This window comes from Microtus ochrogaster, chromosome 15 (genome assembly GCF_000317375.1).
Source record: "Microtus ochrogaster isolate Prairie Vole_2 chromosome 15, MicOch1.0, whole genome shotgun sequence".
Taxonomy (NCBI): Eukaryota; Metazoa; Chordata; class Mammalia; order Rodentia; family Cricetidae; genus Microtus; species Microtus ochrogaster.
Window position 1 is genome coordinate 3,800,769 of NC_022017.1, and position 16,717 is coordinate 3,817,485.

Sequence of the window (16,717 nt, forward strand, 5' to 3'; positions counted from 1 at the left end):
GTGTGGCGCGCAGTACAGTGTGGCTCGCAGTACGGTGTGGGCTCGCAGTACAGTGTGGCGCGCAGTACAGTGTGACTCGCAGTACGGTGTGGGCTCGCAGTACAGTGTGGGCTCGCAGTGCAGTACAATGGGACTTGCAGTACCAGATGGCATTCAGCGCTCGCTCCTCCCTGGCCTGCCCTGTGGAATCACCTCTTCCACTTAATTTTGTTTAATTTTGTTTCTATTTCATGCATATTTCGCCTGAGTGTATGTCTGTGTAGCACAGATATCTGGGTGACTGTGAAGCCAGAAGAGAGCACCAGCTCTCCCCGAACAGGAGTTACAGCAGTCATGAGGTGTCGTGTGGGTGCCGGGAGTTGAACCTGGGTCCCTAGAGCACCCAGTGTTCTCAGCTGCTGAGTGTTTTCCCAGGACTGCCCCACTTCCTGGGACCTTCACAACCCTTGGGGAGAGGCGTTGAGCCTCACACCCCACTGTCTACCTTTGTGTCCTACCCTAAGACCCAAAAGAGTTTTGCTGGTGCCACTTCTGCCACTGGCAGGGCTGCTCCCTGGGTCCGATCTCCCAGTCCCTCTTACCTGGTCACCCAGCTGCTGAGCAGCTGCTGCTCACCTCATCAGCCACCAGCTGTTCTATTCCCCTTCCTAGAATCCTTCCTGGAAAACTGCTCCCCGTTTCTCAAGGGCAAACAGCGTGAGGGCTTCACCCCAGCCAGCTTTTGCGCTTCTCTGAGCTCCCACTCCCCCGTCCTGGGCTGTTGCTCACTAATTGGCTGTTCCAGCTCAGCCTTCAATAATGCTCTTCACTTGAAACATGCTAAACTTGTGCAGACAACTAAGGTGAACTCGGTGCTCAGCCCAAGCTTCCCCCCCCCACCGTGTGACGTTTTGGCCTTCCTCCATCTGGCATTCCCTATAAACTCCTCCTCCCAACTAAGCCCCCCCCATGCTCCCTCCCTGAGGGGAGGCCTTACTCATCCTTGCCCTTTCCGAGTCCCTGGCACATAGTAGGTCTTCCACTTATAGCAACAGAATCAATAAATGTCTCTCATAGCCTAAATAATCCTTAATACAAAGCAGGAATTTAAAACAAGATTTGTTTTTATTTTGTGTTATGGATGTTTTGGTTGCAAGTAGAGATGTGCACCATATGCACCCAATGCCCTCTGAGGCCAGCAGAGGGTGCTGGATCCCCGGAATGAGTTGTCAGCTCCCTGTCTGTGTTGGGAACTGAATCCAGGTCCTCTGCAAGAACAGCGAGCACTCCTAACTGCTGAGCCATCTCTCCAACATCAAAATAAGGATTTCTTTCATTTATTATTGATAATGCTACAAAAGAAATCACTGTCTCCGCAGCAGACTGAGCTTGCTGGCCATTGAGTCTGTGCTGACCATGTATTCTCCATGTACAAGGGACTCCCAGCACCAGGCTTCCCGCAGACAGACCTGGGCGCAGCGAAGAGCACTAAGCATCTCAAGCAGAGTCACTGGTTTTTTCTCAGAATAGACTCGACAGGTCTTGGGTGTGCACTATGAGGAACGAACGGGGGTGGGGAGGTAACTGTCATCGTCAGCCCAGGGTCACCTTAAAGCAAAGGATGCCAGGTGCCATGCCGTGGCTTTGGCCAAGGAACAGATGCCTGGGGGTGGTGATTGCCGGGAAACTGCACAGGGCCTTATTCATTGCAACGATAGAAGTACCCGAGGGCTTAGAAAACGACACGAACTCGGCCGTAGGTTTTGCATACATCACCTAACCTAATCCTCAGCACCGCCCGAGTTGGGTGTTGGCAACTCCTAGTTTATAGATGAGGAAATCAAGGCTTAGAGGGATAAAATAAATCTCCCAAGGGTCACCTGTGGCTAATAGCTGAGACTATTTTTTGAAAACTGACTGTGCACACTGATAAGACTGCCACACTTCTGAGAAACATTTCCTTTCTCCCTTAACCCTGTACCAGCTATAGAGGTGGCTCCTCTAAAGGGGCCTGAGCCTGATGTCGCATCTCTTGACACCAGCATCCATCAGCTGGAGACTTTATACTAGCTTAGCTCCCGTAGAAAACTCTTCATGCTCATCTTCTGACTGGGGTGCTGCCTGGCCAACCCCCTCCCTCCTCACTCCACCCTCTTACCCCTCATTTCCCCCCCATGCCTAGTACTGCATGGAAGGTGTTATCATGGAATACAATTTTAGATTAAAAGCAGCAGCAACAACAATTTCATCTGGAATTAGCAACATGTGCTCATAATCTCAGCTTGTGGGAGCTAAGGCAGGAGATCAAGGGTTTTAGGCCAACAAGTTACATAGTAAAATCCTATCAAAAATTAAAATAATTGCCAGACAGTGGTGGAGCATACCTTTAATCTCAGCACTGGGGAGGAAGAGGCCAGTGGATCTCTCTGGGTTCGAGACCAGCCTGGTCTACAGAGTGAGTTCCAAGACAGTCAGAGCTATACAGAGAAACCCTGTTTCAAAAAACAAAAAAGCATATACATACATACACACACATACATACATACGTACATTCATACACATACACACATACATACGTACATTCATACACACATACACATATACATACATATATATATATATATATGTTCTAAGTGAGTAAATACAGAAGAAACCACTTGGCCCTCGGGCAACAGGAGTTTGAGCTCCATGGGCCCACCCAGATGTACATTTTGAGGGGCAAGGAATTTTTGACAATCTGAAAAATTAACAAGTGAATGTAGAAATGTATTTTAATAGATATATCATGAATACATAAAATATATGCTGATAATGATGTATCTGACACAAAAGATATACAAACCTATTGTGTGTGCATGTTTTTAATTGTCTCACAGTCCAGGTTGACCTTGAACTTACTAGGTAGCTGAGTGTAATCTTGAACTTCTGATCCTCCTGCCTCCACCTTCTGGGTGTTAGGAGGACGAGTGTGCATCACACTCTGTCAACTAAGCTCCGCCCCTGCCACACGAATCTATGATTGTGAGAACGTGGGCACACAAGCACGCCGTGTCCGTGTGTGAGAGGAGAGCAGCGTTGCAGAACTGAAGATGACCGTGCGGTCAGTCCCAGCTGGAAGCGGGCGCAGCTCTGTGAAGAGTGCGTTTAGACACGTGAGGCCTCAGCGTGACTGAAAAAGTCGTAATTGCATAGAATGAACTGCAGGATTACAGCACTGAAATCTATATGCCCTACCATGTGATAACCCCATTGCTTCCTCTCCTGTGCCCCTGTGGTGCTCAAAATGTCATTTGACACTAATTGTCTCCATCTGAGCTGGTCATCCTTCCATAAAATCTCACATGATACACAGAAATCTTTCACAGCTGGTGTGTACTGGCCACCATACAGAGTATACATGTGATCTTTCACAGCTGGTGTGTACTGGCCACCATACAGAGTATACATTTGTATTAATTGATTACTATTGCTATTAGTAAGGCTTCCTTCCAGTCAATAGCCACTGATGATAGTTTTAGGGGAGTAGAAAATTATGTTTTCAACTGAATAGAAAGTTGACACCCTTAACCCCTGCATTGTTTCGGGGTCAACTATATTTACAAAATACGTGTCAGACATAAAGACTAAGAGTAGGCGAGGTGTGGCGGTGCACGCCTTTAATCCCAGCACTCATGAGGCAGAGGCAGGCGGATCTCTGTGAGTCTAAGGCTAGCCTGGTCTATAGAGTGAGTTCGAGGACAGCCTTGTCTACACTAGCAACCCTATCTCAAAAGAAAGAGAAAGGGATGCTGGGTAGCAGTAGCACATGGGTTTAATCCCAGCACTCAGGAGGCAGAGGCAGGCGGATCTCTGTGAGTCTAAGGCTAGCCTGGTCTGCAGAGCGAGTTCCAAGACAGGGCTGTTAAACAGCAACCGTGTCTGTGTCTTGTGGGAAAAAAAGAAAGAAAGAAAGAAAGAAAGAAAGAAAGAAAGAAAGAAAGAAAGGAAGGAAGAAAGAAAGAGAGAGAGGTAAGATACTGCCCACATCAGCATCCGCCTCCAGAAAGAAGAACGCATTTTCTAACTTTCTAGCCCTCATCTGTTTATCTCTAATCGGTATTTCTTTGTACCTCTTTTTCTTTTTCCCCTATCCCCAATAGCCCTGGCTGTCCTGGAACTCGCTGTGTAGACCAGGCTGGCCTTGAACAGGCAAATATCTGCCTGCCTCTGCCTCCCTAAAGGCATGATCCACCAAGCCCGACTCCTTCATACATTTTTGTCTTTCTTCAGAAACGCTGGCTTTCTTGTTCTTATCCTCTTTATAGCTTTACCACATATTTATACGTACAGCACCATCTCTAACATGGGCGTATTTTATAGTTTTCAGTAAAGGGAAACACTATCTCTCTGCAGCTTGCCTTTTTACCCCACTGCTCTGGAGCGCTTCAGAGAGGTGGCTCGTTCCTTCCGCGGCTGCAGAGAGCCTGCTCTGGAGCGCTTCAGAGAGGTGGCTCGTTCCTTCTGCGGCTGCAGAGAGCCTGCTCTGGAGCGCTTCAGAGAGGTGGCTCGTTCCTTCCGCGGTTTCAGAGAGCTTCGCGGAGTGGTAGTCTCACACTTCACCGTTCAACAGCTGATTATTCATTGCTGCCGCTTTTGCTCAGTGATGCCACAGACATTCTTGTCCAGGCCTCCAGGGTCACACAAACCAGTTTATCTGACGTCCAAAGTGGGCCAGGCGGTGGTCCATGCTTATCATCCCAGTTCACAGGAGGCTGTGGACCAGGAGTTGAAGGCCAGCCTGGGCTAATTAGCAAACCCTGTCTCAAAAATCAAAATAGCTTGGAATGAGACTACAGGTGGTTCATGGAGTTGCTGCCCGTCCTATCCTCTAAGTCAAGGCACCGACAAGTGTGTTCCAGCTCAACTTTATTTTAGTGACAAAGTGTTTCCCAAAGTAGTTTCCTCCCAGCAGGAAAGACCGGGACCCAGTTTTCTCATTTATAGCAAAAGGAAATTTAGATGCCAGGATGCTATGGCCATGTGGGAAGGGGACAGGTACACTCACTTTGGAGTCCCCAGCCCTCCCCATCTCTGCAGTGGCTCATCTCTCTCATATGCCCTCTTTTCTCAGGCTGAGGCCCCAGGCCTGGTCACCCTGGCATAGCAAGCTATTTCCAAAGTGACGTCCAAGACTTGGTACCGACACTGCGTGGGTCCTGGTCGGGAAGATGAGGCTCCTCCGCAGACGCCACATGCCCCTACGCCTAGCCATGCTCGGCAGCGCCGTCATGTTCTTCCTCTTCATCCGGCAAAAGGAAGTAAGCAAACGGGAGCAGCAGGCCATGGAGAAGCCTTGGCTGAAGTCCCTGGTAGGCCAGAAGGACCATGTGCTGGACCTCATGCTAGGTGCTGTAAACAACATCAGAGATGCCATGCCCAAGCTGCAGATCAGGGCTCCGGACCCCCAGCAGACTCAGCTCTCCACAAACCACTCCTGCCTTCCTGGGTTCTATACCCCTGCTGAGCTGAAGCCCTTCTGGGAACGGCCACCTCAGGACCCTAGCAGCCCCGGTGCTGACGGAAAACCATTTCAGAAGGAAGAATGGACCCCTCTAGAGACCCAGGAAAAGGAAGAGGGTTATAAGAAACACTGCTTCAATGCCTTTGCCAGTGACCGCATCTCCTTGCAGAGGTCCCTGGGGTCAGACACCCGACCCCCTGAGTAAGTAGTGTCCAGAACTCTCAGAGGTGACCAGAGCTTTCCCAGAAGTGTGGCCAGGAGTTGTCAGAAAGCAAGCCAAAGGGAAATTGAGAACAGGCAGGGATTTCCTCTTCCCTTTTGCTGACCAATTGCCCTGATCGCAGGGGCTGGAGCTCAGGAGTACTATGATCAGGCAGGGGTCATAAGGACCTGTGAGCTGAAAAACAGCTGTGGAGGGGACAGGATGTAGAAGAAGAACCCAAGGTTGCCAGCCAGGACCTGGCACAGGGAACCGGGAGGGGCTGGGACAGAGCTGTGGCTTCTGCAGCCCTCAAGATGCTGAACCTGCTGCTGCCATCTGGGCCTCTGGTACTAATTTGAGAGAGCAGACATATCCTGACTGCTGCTGTGGTAGTCCAGAAGGTCCCCACACCACCCTCTTGGTTCCCTCTAGTGAAGGCCACAGGTCCGTAAGTCATTCCAACTTGAAGCCACTTATGCTCTTGATTTTGGGAAGACCCACACTTGGATCTTAGAGCTGCCCTCCCCTCTAACGTGTGCCCCCCCCCGTAATCACACTGTGTCCTGATAATTTTTTTTTTGTCTTTCACACTTAGCCATTGCCCCTTCTAACTAATGAGTTGGAAAGAAACAAGAGGCTCCACTAAAAGTCATGACCTTAACAGGCTGCAAACCTGGGCTTCCCCGGACTTGAGCCAACAAGGTGTAGCTTGGCCATCAGGAACCTCTCAGAAAAGAATGACGTCGGCATAGGGGCAGCCAGAGCAGAAAGCTGAGGAGGCTCTCCGGCGGTCTGACAACATCTCCCTGATAAACAGGAGAGCGTCAGGAAACTGAGTCTGATAATGCCAGGACTTAGGAGGCTGAGACAGGAGGATTGCCAATGTGAGACCAGCCTGGTTTACACCGGGAGACCCTGTCTCCACAAAACGAAAAGAGTGGTCAGCTGTGTGTTCCCTGGGATTTGGGTCCCTGACCCTTATGGTGTCTAGATGGCAGGATAGCCGGGTGTCACGCAATAGTTGTTGGGGGAGACGGTGGGGGAAAGGTCCCAGGAAATTGCTAGAGTCAGATGGCGAGGAGTCTGGAGAGGGTTTCGAGAGGAAGTATGAACTAGAACTCTTAGGAAGGACCTTTACCTTACTCTGAACATTTGCCCTTAGTGACTCAGCCCTCTGAACAGTCACACCCTGTGCAGTGTCCACGGTGCAGAGGGAGGCAGTTGTGGGAACACCTGGCCTGAGAGAGAAATGCAGTTGCGGGGAGGGGTGGTGTACCTGAGCATCCTGGGCGTGGCTTTGGAGGGGATTGCACTGAGGGCGGGAGGATGGAGCCACGGAGTAAGAGCTATTCCCAAGTACAGGCAGGGAATGGCGATTGGTGTGTTGGGTGTGGGGGATAACGGGGGTTGGGGGTAAGGGAGCTCTAGACAGACCTCTCTTTCTTCCCCCCCTGGAACTCCTCCCCTGCCCCAGGACTTAGAGAGTTTGTATGTCCTTCCGTTGTTCCAGGTGTGTGGACCAGAGGTTCCGGCGCTGTCCCCCACTGCCCACCACCAGCGTGATCATTGTGTTCCACAACGAAGCCTGGTCCACTCTGCTGCGCACAGTCTACAGCGTCCTGCACACCAGCCCTGCCATCTTGCTGAAGGAGATCATCCTGGTGGATGACGCCAGCACAGAGGGTGAGGCTGGCGCGTCTGCGTAGGGGCAGAGTCCAGGGGCCCTCTGAGGAGGCCAGGTCTCTAAGGACCCGGCTCAAGGCCAGGCGGGAGCAGGGCACACGGGCCACATTCCTGGAGCCTTGAACTCGTCCGCACCACATGTGGCAACCTGGGCCTCCAAGGTTCCCTGTTTGCTCTCGCGGGCAACCCTAACTCAGGAGTTAAAAGGAAATGGCCAGTGAGCAGCTCGGCAAGTTAGTACACTTGGCTGCCAAGCCTGGTGACCTGAATCTGAACCCTGAGACCCACGCACTACCAACCAACTCTACCTGAGTGTTGTGATTTGAGTGTGTGTGCACAGGCGCTTGCAAATACAAACACTAAATAAATAAAGGAGGAGGAGGGGAAGGGAGGGAAAGACGGGGCCTGCTGGGCAGGGCAGGGCAGGTGGCTGGAGGGCCCTCCTGGTCTCCCTCTGATTCTGAAGGCTCCCCCCTCAGAAGCCCCTTCTGTCCTAAATGTTAATAGGGGAGACTGCTCAAGTTTTCGACCTCCCGCCAGTTCCAGAGTGAGTGACTTGACCTAGGCACCAGTCAGAGGGGAAATGGCTCCCTGAGAAGGCTCATGAACCATTCAGAGCTCATGTGCATAGGGCCTGAGCGCTCCTTCAGCAGACAGTGAAATGCCATGAAATGACGGGGACTTGAAAGTCCAACCTTGAGGATTCTAATTCCAGCCCTGACTGCACTGGGCCGCTCTGAGTTCCAGCTTCCCTTTTCTACAAATGGGCACCCTTGACTCCTGCCTGTGGGAGGTGAGGGTGTGAGACAGGTGATGAATATGATTTGTGGGCCGCAGGGGATGGAATGGCGTCGCAGGAGAGCTCCCTGTGAGTTTGTTTTTCTCGCCGTGTGGGAGTGTGTAGCCCTGAGATGTTCTGTCTGGTGTGGCTGTGACTGGCTGACGATGGAGGCTGTGCTGGAGCTGGGCCTGGAAGGATTGTTAATCCCAAGACTACTACCACAGTTTCAAGCCAAACCTGAAGCAAGCTTTATTTAAATACTGGCCAGGTGGATGGGCTGTGGCTAGGTTCCTGAGAAATGGCCCAGAATCACAGTTTGTGGTGGCGTAAGAAGGAAATCCCACAATTCATTGCTTTTCCCATCAGGTCCAATCAGAGGCAAACATATATCCTGAAGTACCTCCATCCTGTGAACCTCCTGCCCATCTGTGGTCAAACATATCCATGCAGATGGGTCAAACAAAAACATGTGTCTTGCTGCCTCCCATAGACAACAGTTCCCAGCATTGCAGGAGCTGTCTGTCCTGGGGCAAGGGGCTCACAGGTCAGAGGCGTTTTTGTTTCATGGATCTCTGAGGCACAGTAAATAGAACTTGAAGTGTAACTTTGGCTCTCACAGAATGGTGTCTGAGGAAGGAGCAGCAGGTGGTGGGCGTTCCTGGGAGAGAGAGGAGCCCAAGCAGAGCTCTAGAGACAGGAGTCTGTTAAGGAGACTGAGGGTGGCTGCAGTGTAGGTTTGCCACGGATCTGAGAGTAACAGGGCCTTGTAGGGATGCTGTGTTCAAACCAAGGACTCTGTAAGCAGGTTCTCTCTCTATCGAAGTCGTAGTTCCTTGTCCCATCACTGTGACCACTGACAAGGGGCTGGAAAGACGGCTCAGCTGTTGGGAGCACTGGCAGCTCTTTCGGAGGACACAGGTTTGGTTCCCAGGTTAAAGTTCTAGTCCACTGTGGTGGGGAAGTCACAACAGCAGGCGCCTAAGGCAGCTGGGCACACTGCATCCACAGCCAGTAACGGTCTGTGCTCAGCTCGTCTTCTCCTTGCCCTGCAGTCCCAAATGCCAGCGAATGATGGCGCCACAGCAGGCCACTCTTCCTGCTTCTCTTAACCGATCAAGAGGTCTGGAGGGTCATCATTCGATGATCCCAGAGCCCGTGAAGTTGACAGAATGAGCAATCACACATGTTGAAGTGGCATTCATGCCCAGGCTCAATATATCTATTTAAAAAGAGATGAGGCATCACTGTGGACCCGTGCTCATATCCCATGCTGCAGCCAGACCCCCCCTGTCTCTCCCGGCTACTCTAGTCCTGGGTTAGGGAGGATCCTTCAAGAATATGAGGGCAGAGGGAGAGGCAGCTGGGCATAAGTACTACTAAAACCTCTTGTCTAGGGAGCTCTCTCTTTTCCAGGGAAGACTGGCACTTGGCCACACAAGTATCGAGGTTGCAGAAGGGAGGTCTGGTGGGCAAGTGCCTGGCATGTTAGGTATCTGGGAAAATCAAAAACAAGTTAAAGGCTCCATGAGGGGAGAATCGGGGCACAGTGACAATCAGACTGAAGCAAAATCCAAGTCTAGAAGTATAAACAGTTCAGTGTCTGACCTCTGGAACTCACGGTCTTCTGGGCTCCAAAAGGTCCCATTTCTCTAGCTCATGTTCACAGCACACGTAGCTCCTTTGTGGGCTCCGGCTAGCTCCAGCCCACAGCTGCTGCTGTCCTCGGTGGCTGTTGTATGGTTCTACATTTCCAAAATGCTGGGGTCTGTGCACAACCAGGCTGTGCCTTCATCAGTAGCCTCTTTCAGGTTCTCTTCTGGGACCCTGACCAGTCCAAGCCTCTGCTGTTCTCTGTGACCCCTTCAATCCTGGGGTTTCTTCTGAAACCGTGGCTGCACCTGCACCAGTGATGTCCCCTGGCCTCTTTCAGCGTCGAGCCTCAGCTCTTCCCCATGACCCCATTATGTCTTTAAAACCAGTACCCTGTGTGACTCTTCCACATGACCAAGTTCAGCTGGCTGCCAGTGCAGAGGTCCTGCCTCGGTCTTCTCTGGCCCACAGCTTCCCAGAAGAGTTCACTTCCCGGTCCCGGCCTCTTGCTAATCATAGCCGAGTCTTTGGCTCTAGCTGACTAGAACCACAGATTCTTAATTCAAAATATCTCATGGCCCTAATATAATATTTAAAGGACCCTCAAACTTCCCTCTGAAACTTTGCAAGCCAGTCTTCTATCCTCTGCTCTGCTCTGAGCGTTGTCTTCTGAGCTCCCATACCAGTTCCGTAAGCTCTCAGCACTGGATGACTTTTCTAGCCAAGGTCCCAGCATCCTTCCACAGTCCTCCCAAAAAGCACGGTCAGACATCACAGCAACACCCCACTCCTGACTCCAGTTTCTGTCTTAGTTAGGTTTTCTATTGCTGTGACAAAAGAAGTGTCTGGGAAAGGAGAGGGTTTATTTCACATTGCAGTTGTTGCCCAGAGTGAAGAGAAGTCAGGACAAAAACTCAAGGCAGGAACCTAGAGGAAGGAGTTGAAGCCGAGGCCATGCAGGAACACTAATACAGCTTACTCAGCCTGCTTATATAACCCAGGATCTCCTGACCAGGGATGGCACCACCCGCAGCGGTCTGGGCCTGCCCACATGGACCACTAATTAAGAAAGTGTCCCATTGGCTTTGAAGCTCAGGCTGATCTTTTGGAGGTGTTTTCTCAATTGTTGATCCCTCTAGCTTGTGTCAAGTTGACAAAAAGGAAAAGACAGAAAAAGAGCAATCAGGACAGTACCCTTCATAGCAGCCAGCAGACCTGTGTTCCAAATACATTCCTAGTTAAACTACATTATTATGTGTGTCTGTGTGGGTATACACGTGTGAGTGCAGGTGCCCTAGGAAGCCAGGGGTCCTCGGAGATGGAGTTACAGGTGCCTCTGAGCAACCTGATGCTGAGCTGGGATCCGAACTCAGGTCCTCCAGAAGAGCAGGCGTCTCTCCAGACCCCATTCCTGTGTTTGCCCAGGCAGGGGACAGGTCCCTCAGAGGATGTAAAGAGTAGGTGAGAGACAGAGAGAACCAGTCCCTGGTGATGTGGAGAATCTTGCAGCCTGAGTAACTGGAAGCCAGGGCGCTTCTTTATACAGAATTTAGTAAGCAGGGATACATCCATGTTGCTCCAAAGCATAGATCATATCATTCTGGCTTTGGACATGTGTTTCACCTCCTCTTGCTCATTTTTTTAGTCATCAATAAACTATGACAGAACAGAGTTATCATTTCCAATCATTTCCTCTCAAGTTTTGATATCATTGATAAGCAGTTTTCATTTTTAATTATTATTACTCATTAATCCCATAACCCAATTTTTAAGAATCTAGAGGCATATGACAGCCTGCTCTCGGGCTGATAGCTTTTGTGGCTACAAGGGTACTAGGCCAAAACAAAATCTTCCAGCCATCCCAGGCCTGCTGCCGTGTCCAAGCTTGTATTATTAACTCTTAATGGTCAGAGTGCCCAAGAAAAATCCTCAGGCGGAAGCTGCTGCAGCGCTTCAGACTCTGGCATACTACAATGCTCACATTTATATCTTTACAAAGTTTGTTTGCAAATCTAATCCTGGCATTCTGTTGTCCCTGGGTCATATGACACCACAGTGGCTCTGCATGTGCCAGCTTTTCCAGGAAAGGGGGGTCCTGACATCTCATTCTTCCTACGCCGTTCTTATCCATCAACATAAGCCTCCTTGGAGGGCAGAGGTCACTTCAGCTCACCTAACTTTGGTGCTGTGTATCCCACGTCATTGCCTGGGTATATAGTGGGAAGAGGCTTGCAGGCTGATCTGTGGCCAACTCTTCCAGCCCACTGAATTTTGTTGACCTTTTTGAGTTGACTTTGTTTTGAATATCTTGTTCCTGCATAAGTACAGGGACAGATGTTTAAAGAACGTCTCAGAGCCTCATAAAGAGACCTCTGGCGTCTTTATGTGTGCCACAGCCTCCAAGGCATGAGGAAGATCTTCAAGTAGATAAGGATATCTCCCTAAAAGTGGGCAGGGTAGTATCTTCAGGAGTATCCTGGGAAGTTTAGAAGCAGTACTCCTGGGAGAAGACATAAATGATTCCTAAGGAATTTCCCATCCGTCTAACATCCCCAAATTGTACAAATATTAAAAGTCCCCCAAGTATGCAAGAGGTGGAGATGAACGCCAAAGGTTCATCTTTGATGATGATGAACACCGGCCGGCAGCCATCCTGCGGCTCGGCTTTGCTGGGCCTTTGTCCAGCAGCTGTGCTGGCCTTATGACCTCTGCCATCCCCATCAGACATGGCTGTGCCAGGTGTTCTCTCTGTCACCTCCAGTTTGGCCTGGGCTCATTCTTTTGTTTTGTTTTCTGTGTATAAGTGCCTTGCCTGCATGTAGGTCTGTGTACCATGTGTACACCTGATGTCTTTGGAGGGCAGAGGATTCCCCTGGAACTGGAGTCACAGATAATTGTGAGTCTCCGTGTGGATGCTGGGACACAGGTCCTCTGTAAGAGTATCCAGAATTCCTAACCACGGGGCCATCCCTCCGGTACCCACACACACTCGCTCTTAAGGCCACGTCTGTCATCTCTGACTTCTCACCTGAGAACTCTGGCTGGTCCTCTTCATCTTCTGAGTCCTGTTTTGAGACTGTATGATGCGATGTCATTGCCTACAGTGACATTCACTGCCACATCTCTACTTGTGATCCTCGGGCAGTGCACATACTGTAAGAAACGCCCCTCTCTGAGCCTCTCAGCCTCCGGGAAGCCTCTGAGAGCTAGTCAGTAGGAACAGAACTGTGGGTCAGCAATCTTGGCCTGTCTATCCACACAGGATAAAATTTCCCACACGTTTGACTGTTTGATCAGATTAACTGGCTCTTGTTACACACACAAAAGGACTGCTTCTCTGCTGGACAGTGTGCCTGCTCTCTGTCCTCCTACCCAGGTGCCCCACAGCTGCCCGGTGACCATGATTATGTGAGCATTTGATACTTGGGGGAGGAGACCCTGTGATAGGCTGGAGGACTTTCAATTCCTTGCCAAGAGGTAGAATCAGAGTCTAGACTTCATCCCTTCCTGCCTTGTGACCATGATTATGTGGGCATTTGATACTTGGGGGAGGAGACTTCACCCCTTACTGCCCTGTCTTCTTGGAGCTTAACTTCTTTGTTTTATTTATTGGTTTTTCAAGACAGTGTTTCTCTGAGTAACAGCCCTAGTTGTCCTGGAACTCTCTTAGCAGACCAGGCTGGCCTCAAACTCACAGAGATCCACCTGCCTCTGCCTCCTTGTGTTGTAATTAAAGGTGTGCACCACCACCACCTAGTTGCTTAGTTTTTTAGTTGAAAAGACAGAAAATTATTTTATTTTTTTAGATTTTTTTACATATATGAATGCCTTGCCTGCATGTATATGTGTGCACCATGTACGTCTCTGGTACCCGTAGAGGCCAGAAAAGGGCATTGGATCCCTGGACCTGGAGTGAAGGATGGTTGTGAGCCACCATGTGGGTCCTGGAAGCCAAACCCAGGATCTCTGCAAGAGCAGCTAGAGCTCTTAACTGCTGACTTATCTCTCCAATACTTTTATTTTGTATTTTTTTCTCTGTGAGTGGTCTTTTTTTGTATTTATTTATTTATTTTTAATTTATTTATTTATTAAAGATTTCTGTCTCTTCCCCGCCACCGCCTCCCATTTCCCTCCCCCAATTAAGTTCCCCCCCCCTCAGCCCAAAGAGCAGTCAGGGTTCCCTGCCCTGTGGGAAGTCCAAGGCACCCCCACCTCCATCCAGGTCTAGTAAGTTGAGCATCCAAACTGCCTAGGCTCCCACAAAGCCAGTACGTGCAGTAGGATCAGAAACCCATTGCCATTGTTCTTGAGTTCTCAGTAGTCCTCATTGTCCACTATGTTCAGAGAGTCCGGTTTTATCCCAGGCTTTTTCAGACCCCGGCCAGCTGGCCTTGGTGAGTTCCCAATAGAACATCCCCATTGTCAACTTTATATGGAAAAACAAAAAACCCAGGATAGCCAAAACAATCTTATACAACAAAGGATCGTCTGGAGGCATTACCATCCCTGACTTCAAACTCTACTACAGAGCTACAGTATTGAAAACAGCTTGGTATTGGCATTAAAACAGAGAAGTCGACCAATGGAATCGAATAGAAGACCCTGACATTAACCCACAAACTTGTATTTTTTAAATAAGATCTTATTTATATGTATGTATATGTGAACATGTCTGTATAAGGATATGTGCACAGGAGTGTAGTACCCACAGAGGCAAGGAGAGACCTGGAGGTGGAGTTCCAGGTAGCCGTGAGCCACCTGAAGTGGATGCCCCCCTGCCAGAGCAGCGAGGGCTCTTAACACTGTGCTGTCTCTCCAACCCCCAGAATATCATTTTAGATAACAACAAGTCTATGAAGCAGTTCAGGTAAGAGAGAGAAAAGGAACAGTGCTAGGCTACCGAGTCAGGGGACCCCTTCAGCAGAGATGCCAGGGAAGGCCGCTCAGGCTGTCCCTACAAAAGCAGCAGCCAGCACAGGGGCCCTCGGGCGTGGTGCGTTGGCGAGAAAGCAGGCTGTCATGGCTAAAAGGAAGTGGGCAAGGCAGCCAAACACATGGATACAAAAGTGAGCAAGGGTGAGTGACGAGGCCTGTGTAAGCAGTGGCAAGTGAGTCTGCTCTTCTGTGAGTGGCGCACAGCCTAAGGCATGCTGGCGTCACTATTTTTTGCTTACTTTAATTTTAGTATATGAATTTAACCTTTTTCTTTGAAATCTATGAACAGTTCGTTTGTGTGTATGTGATCAAGCTGAGAATCAAGCCTAGGCCCCTGTGCATAATAGGCAAGGCTCCTGCCTCTCAATCTTGACCATGTTTTTCCTTCTCTTCTTAAAAAAAAAAAAAAAAATTCTTTTAGCCAAGTATGATGTCACTTACCTTAATCCAGCACTTGGGACTGAGTCTCTGTGAATTTGAGGCCAGCCTGGTCTACATAACAAGTTCAAAGCGAGTCAAGGCTACCAGCCGGGGTGCTAAATAGAGAAATTGTGTCAAAATTATTATTACTGTATGTGGATGTGCATGTGTGCGTGTGTTTGAGTACAGGCCCGCACATGTCATGGTACATGTCATGGTACATGTCATGGTACATGTGTGGAGGGCAGAGAACAACTTTGGGGCACTTCTCCCTTCTCCTCTGACTCTCCTGCCTCTGACTTGCATCTCACTGTAGGAGGCCTGGGATTGCAGATGTATGTCCCTACACCTGACTTTTTTTTAAACACGGGTTCTGGAGATCAAATTGATGCCATCAGCACCGTGCTTCGACCCTCTGAACCCTCTCCCTGGCCCCATCTTTGACCCTAAATCTATCCAAACTGTCATGCAGCCATCACCACTGCTATCTGCAGACCTTCATCTTCCCATGTTGCACCTCGGTGCCTGTTAAAACCACAGTGCTGTCTGCACCAGCACCTGGTGCCCCATCCCGCCTTCTGGCTGTTGCATTTGAACACTCTGGCTACTCCTCCTATCATAGGTGAATAACATATATAGCATTTGTCTTTGGGGGCTGGCTTCTTTCACATTCCATAGTATTTTCAAGATCTGGTCTGTGGAGCATGCATCAGGCTGAATAACATTCCCTGGTAATGATAAACCTCATTTGCTTATGCATTCATATGTTGGTTTTGCAAGTGGCTTTTATGACTAATCCTGCTATGAACAGGTATACAAATATCTGTTTCAGTCCCTGTTTTGAATTCTTTTTTATCTGTACCCAGAAGTGAAATTGCTAGATTATATTATGATAAATCTGTGATGGATTTTTTATTTTTTTATTTGTTGTTGTTTGGTTTGGGTGCCCCCCCCCCAGTGCTGAGACGTGAACTTGGGGCTTTTCACTTGTCGGGGAGACTGTTCTCTCCTTCCACTCTGTGGTCCAGTAATTGAACTCAGGTTGTCAGGCCTTCATAGCAAGCACCTCCACTCACTAAGTCATCTCACTGGCCCTGGATTTGTTTTTAATGCACCTCTGAAATTAAAATTATCTAATTGTAGTAGACTAAAGTAGCAGAATTGTGAGCCTGAGTCCAGCCTAGACCCCATAGTGACACCACATCTTCAAAAACAAACAAAGTTCATCTGATTTACAGTTTTGAGAGAGAACGCTGAGGAGCAGGAGGAGGCCAAGAATAAAATACAGCTAGTTGAGTGTTTGCTTAGCACACAAGGTCCTGGGTTCAAACCCACAGCAGACATTAGTCACACATGATGGCACATGTCTGTAATTCCAACACGTGGCAAGTGAATACAGGAGGATCAGAAGTTCAAGGTCATCCTCAGAGATGCCAAGGGCTGGAAGGATGGCATAACACTGAAGAGCATTGGCTGCTCTTTCAGAGGACCCGGGTTCAGTTCCCAGCACCCACCTGGTGGGTCACAGCTGTCTGTCACTCCAATTCTAGGGATCCGACACCCTCTTCTGACTACATAGACACTACACATATGTAATGTACAGACACACATGCACTACACATATGTA

The 16,717-nt window shown here is 49.4% G+C and overlaps 1 protein-coding gene across 1 annotated transcript in view; it reads left to right on the forward strand.

The window, feature by feature from the left end:
• Nucleotides 1-16,717, forward strand: part of Galnt6 (polypeptide N-acetylgalactosaminyltransferase 6) — a 41,336-nt gene that overhangs the window by 8,968 nt on the left and 15,651 nt on the right. Inside the window, exons 3-4 of the mRNA XM_005353876.2 lie at nucleotides 5,090-5,680; nucleotides 7,192-7,364. Coding sequence (XP_005353933.1) covers nucleotides 5,187-5,680; nucleotides 7,192-7,364 — 667 coding nt within the window. The 5' untranslated portion in view covers nucleotides 5,090-5,186. The remainder of the gene's footprint in view (nucleotides 1-5,089; nucleotides 5,681-7,191; nucleotides 7,365-16,717) is intronic.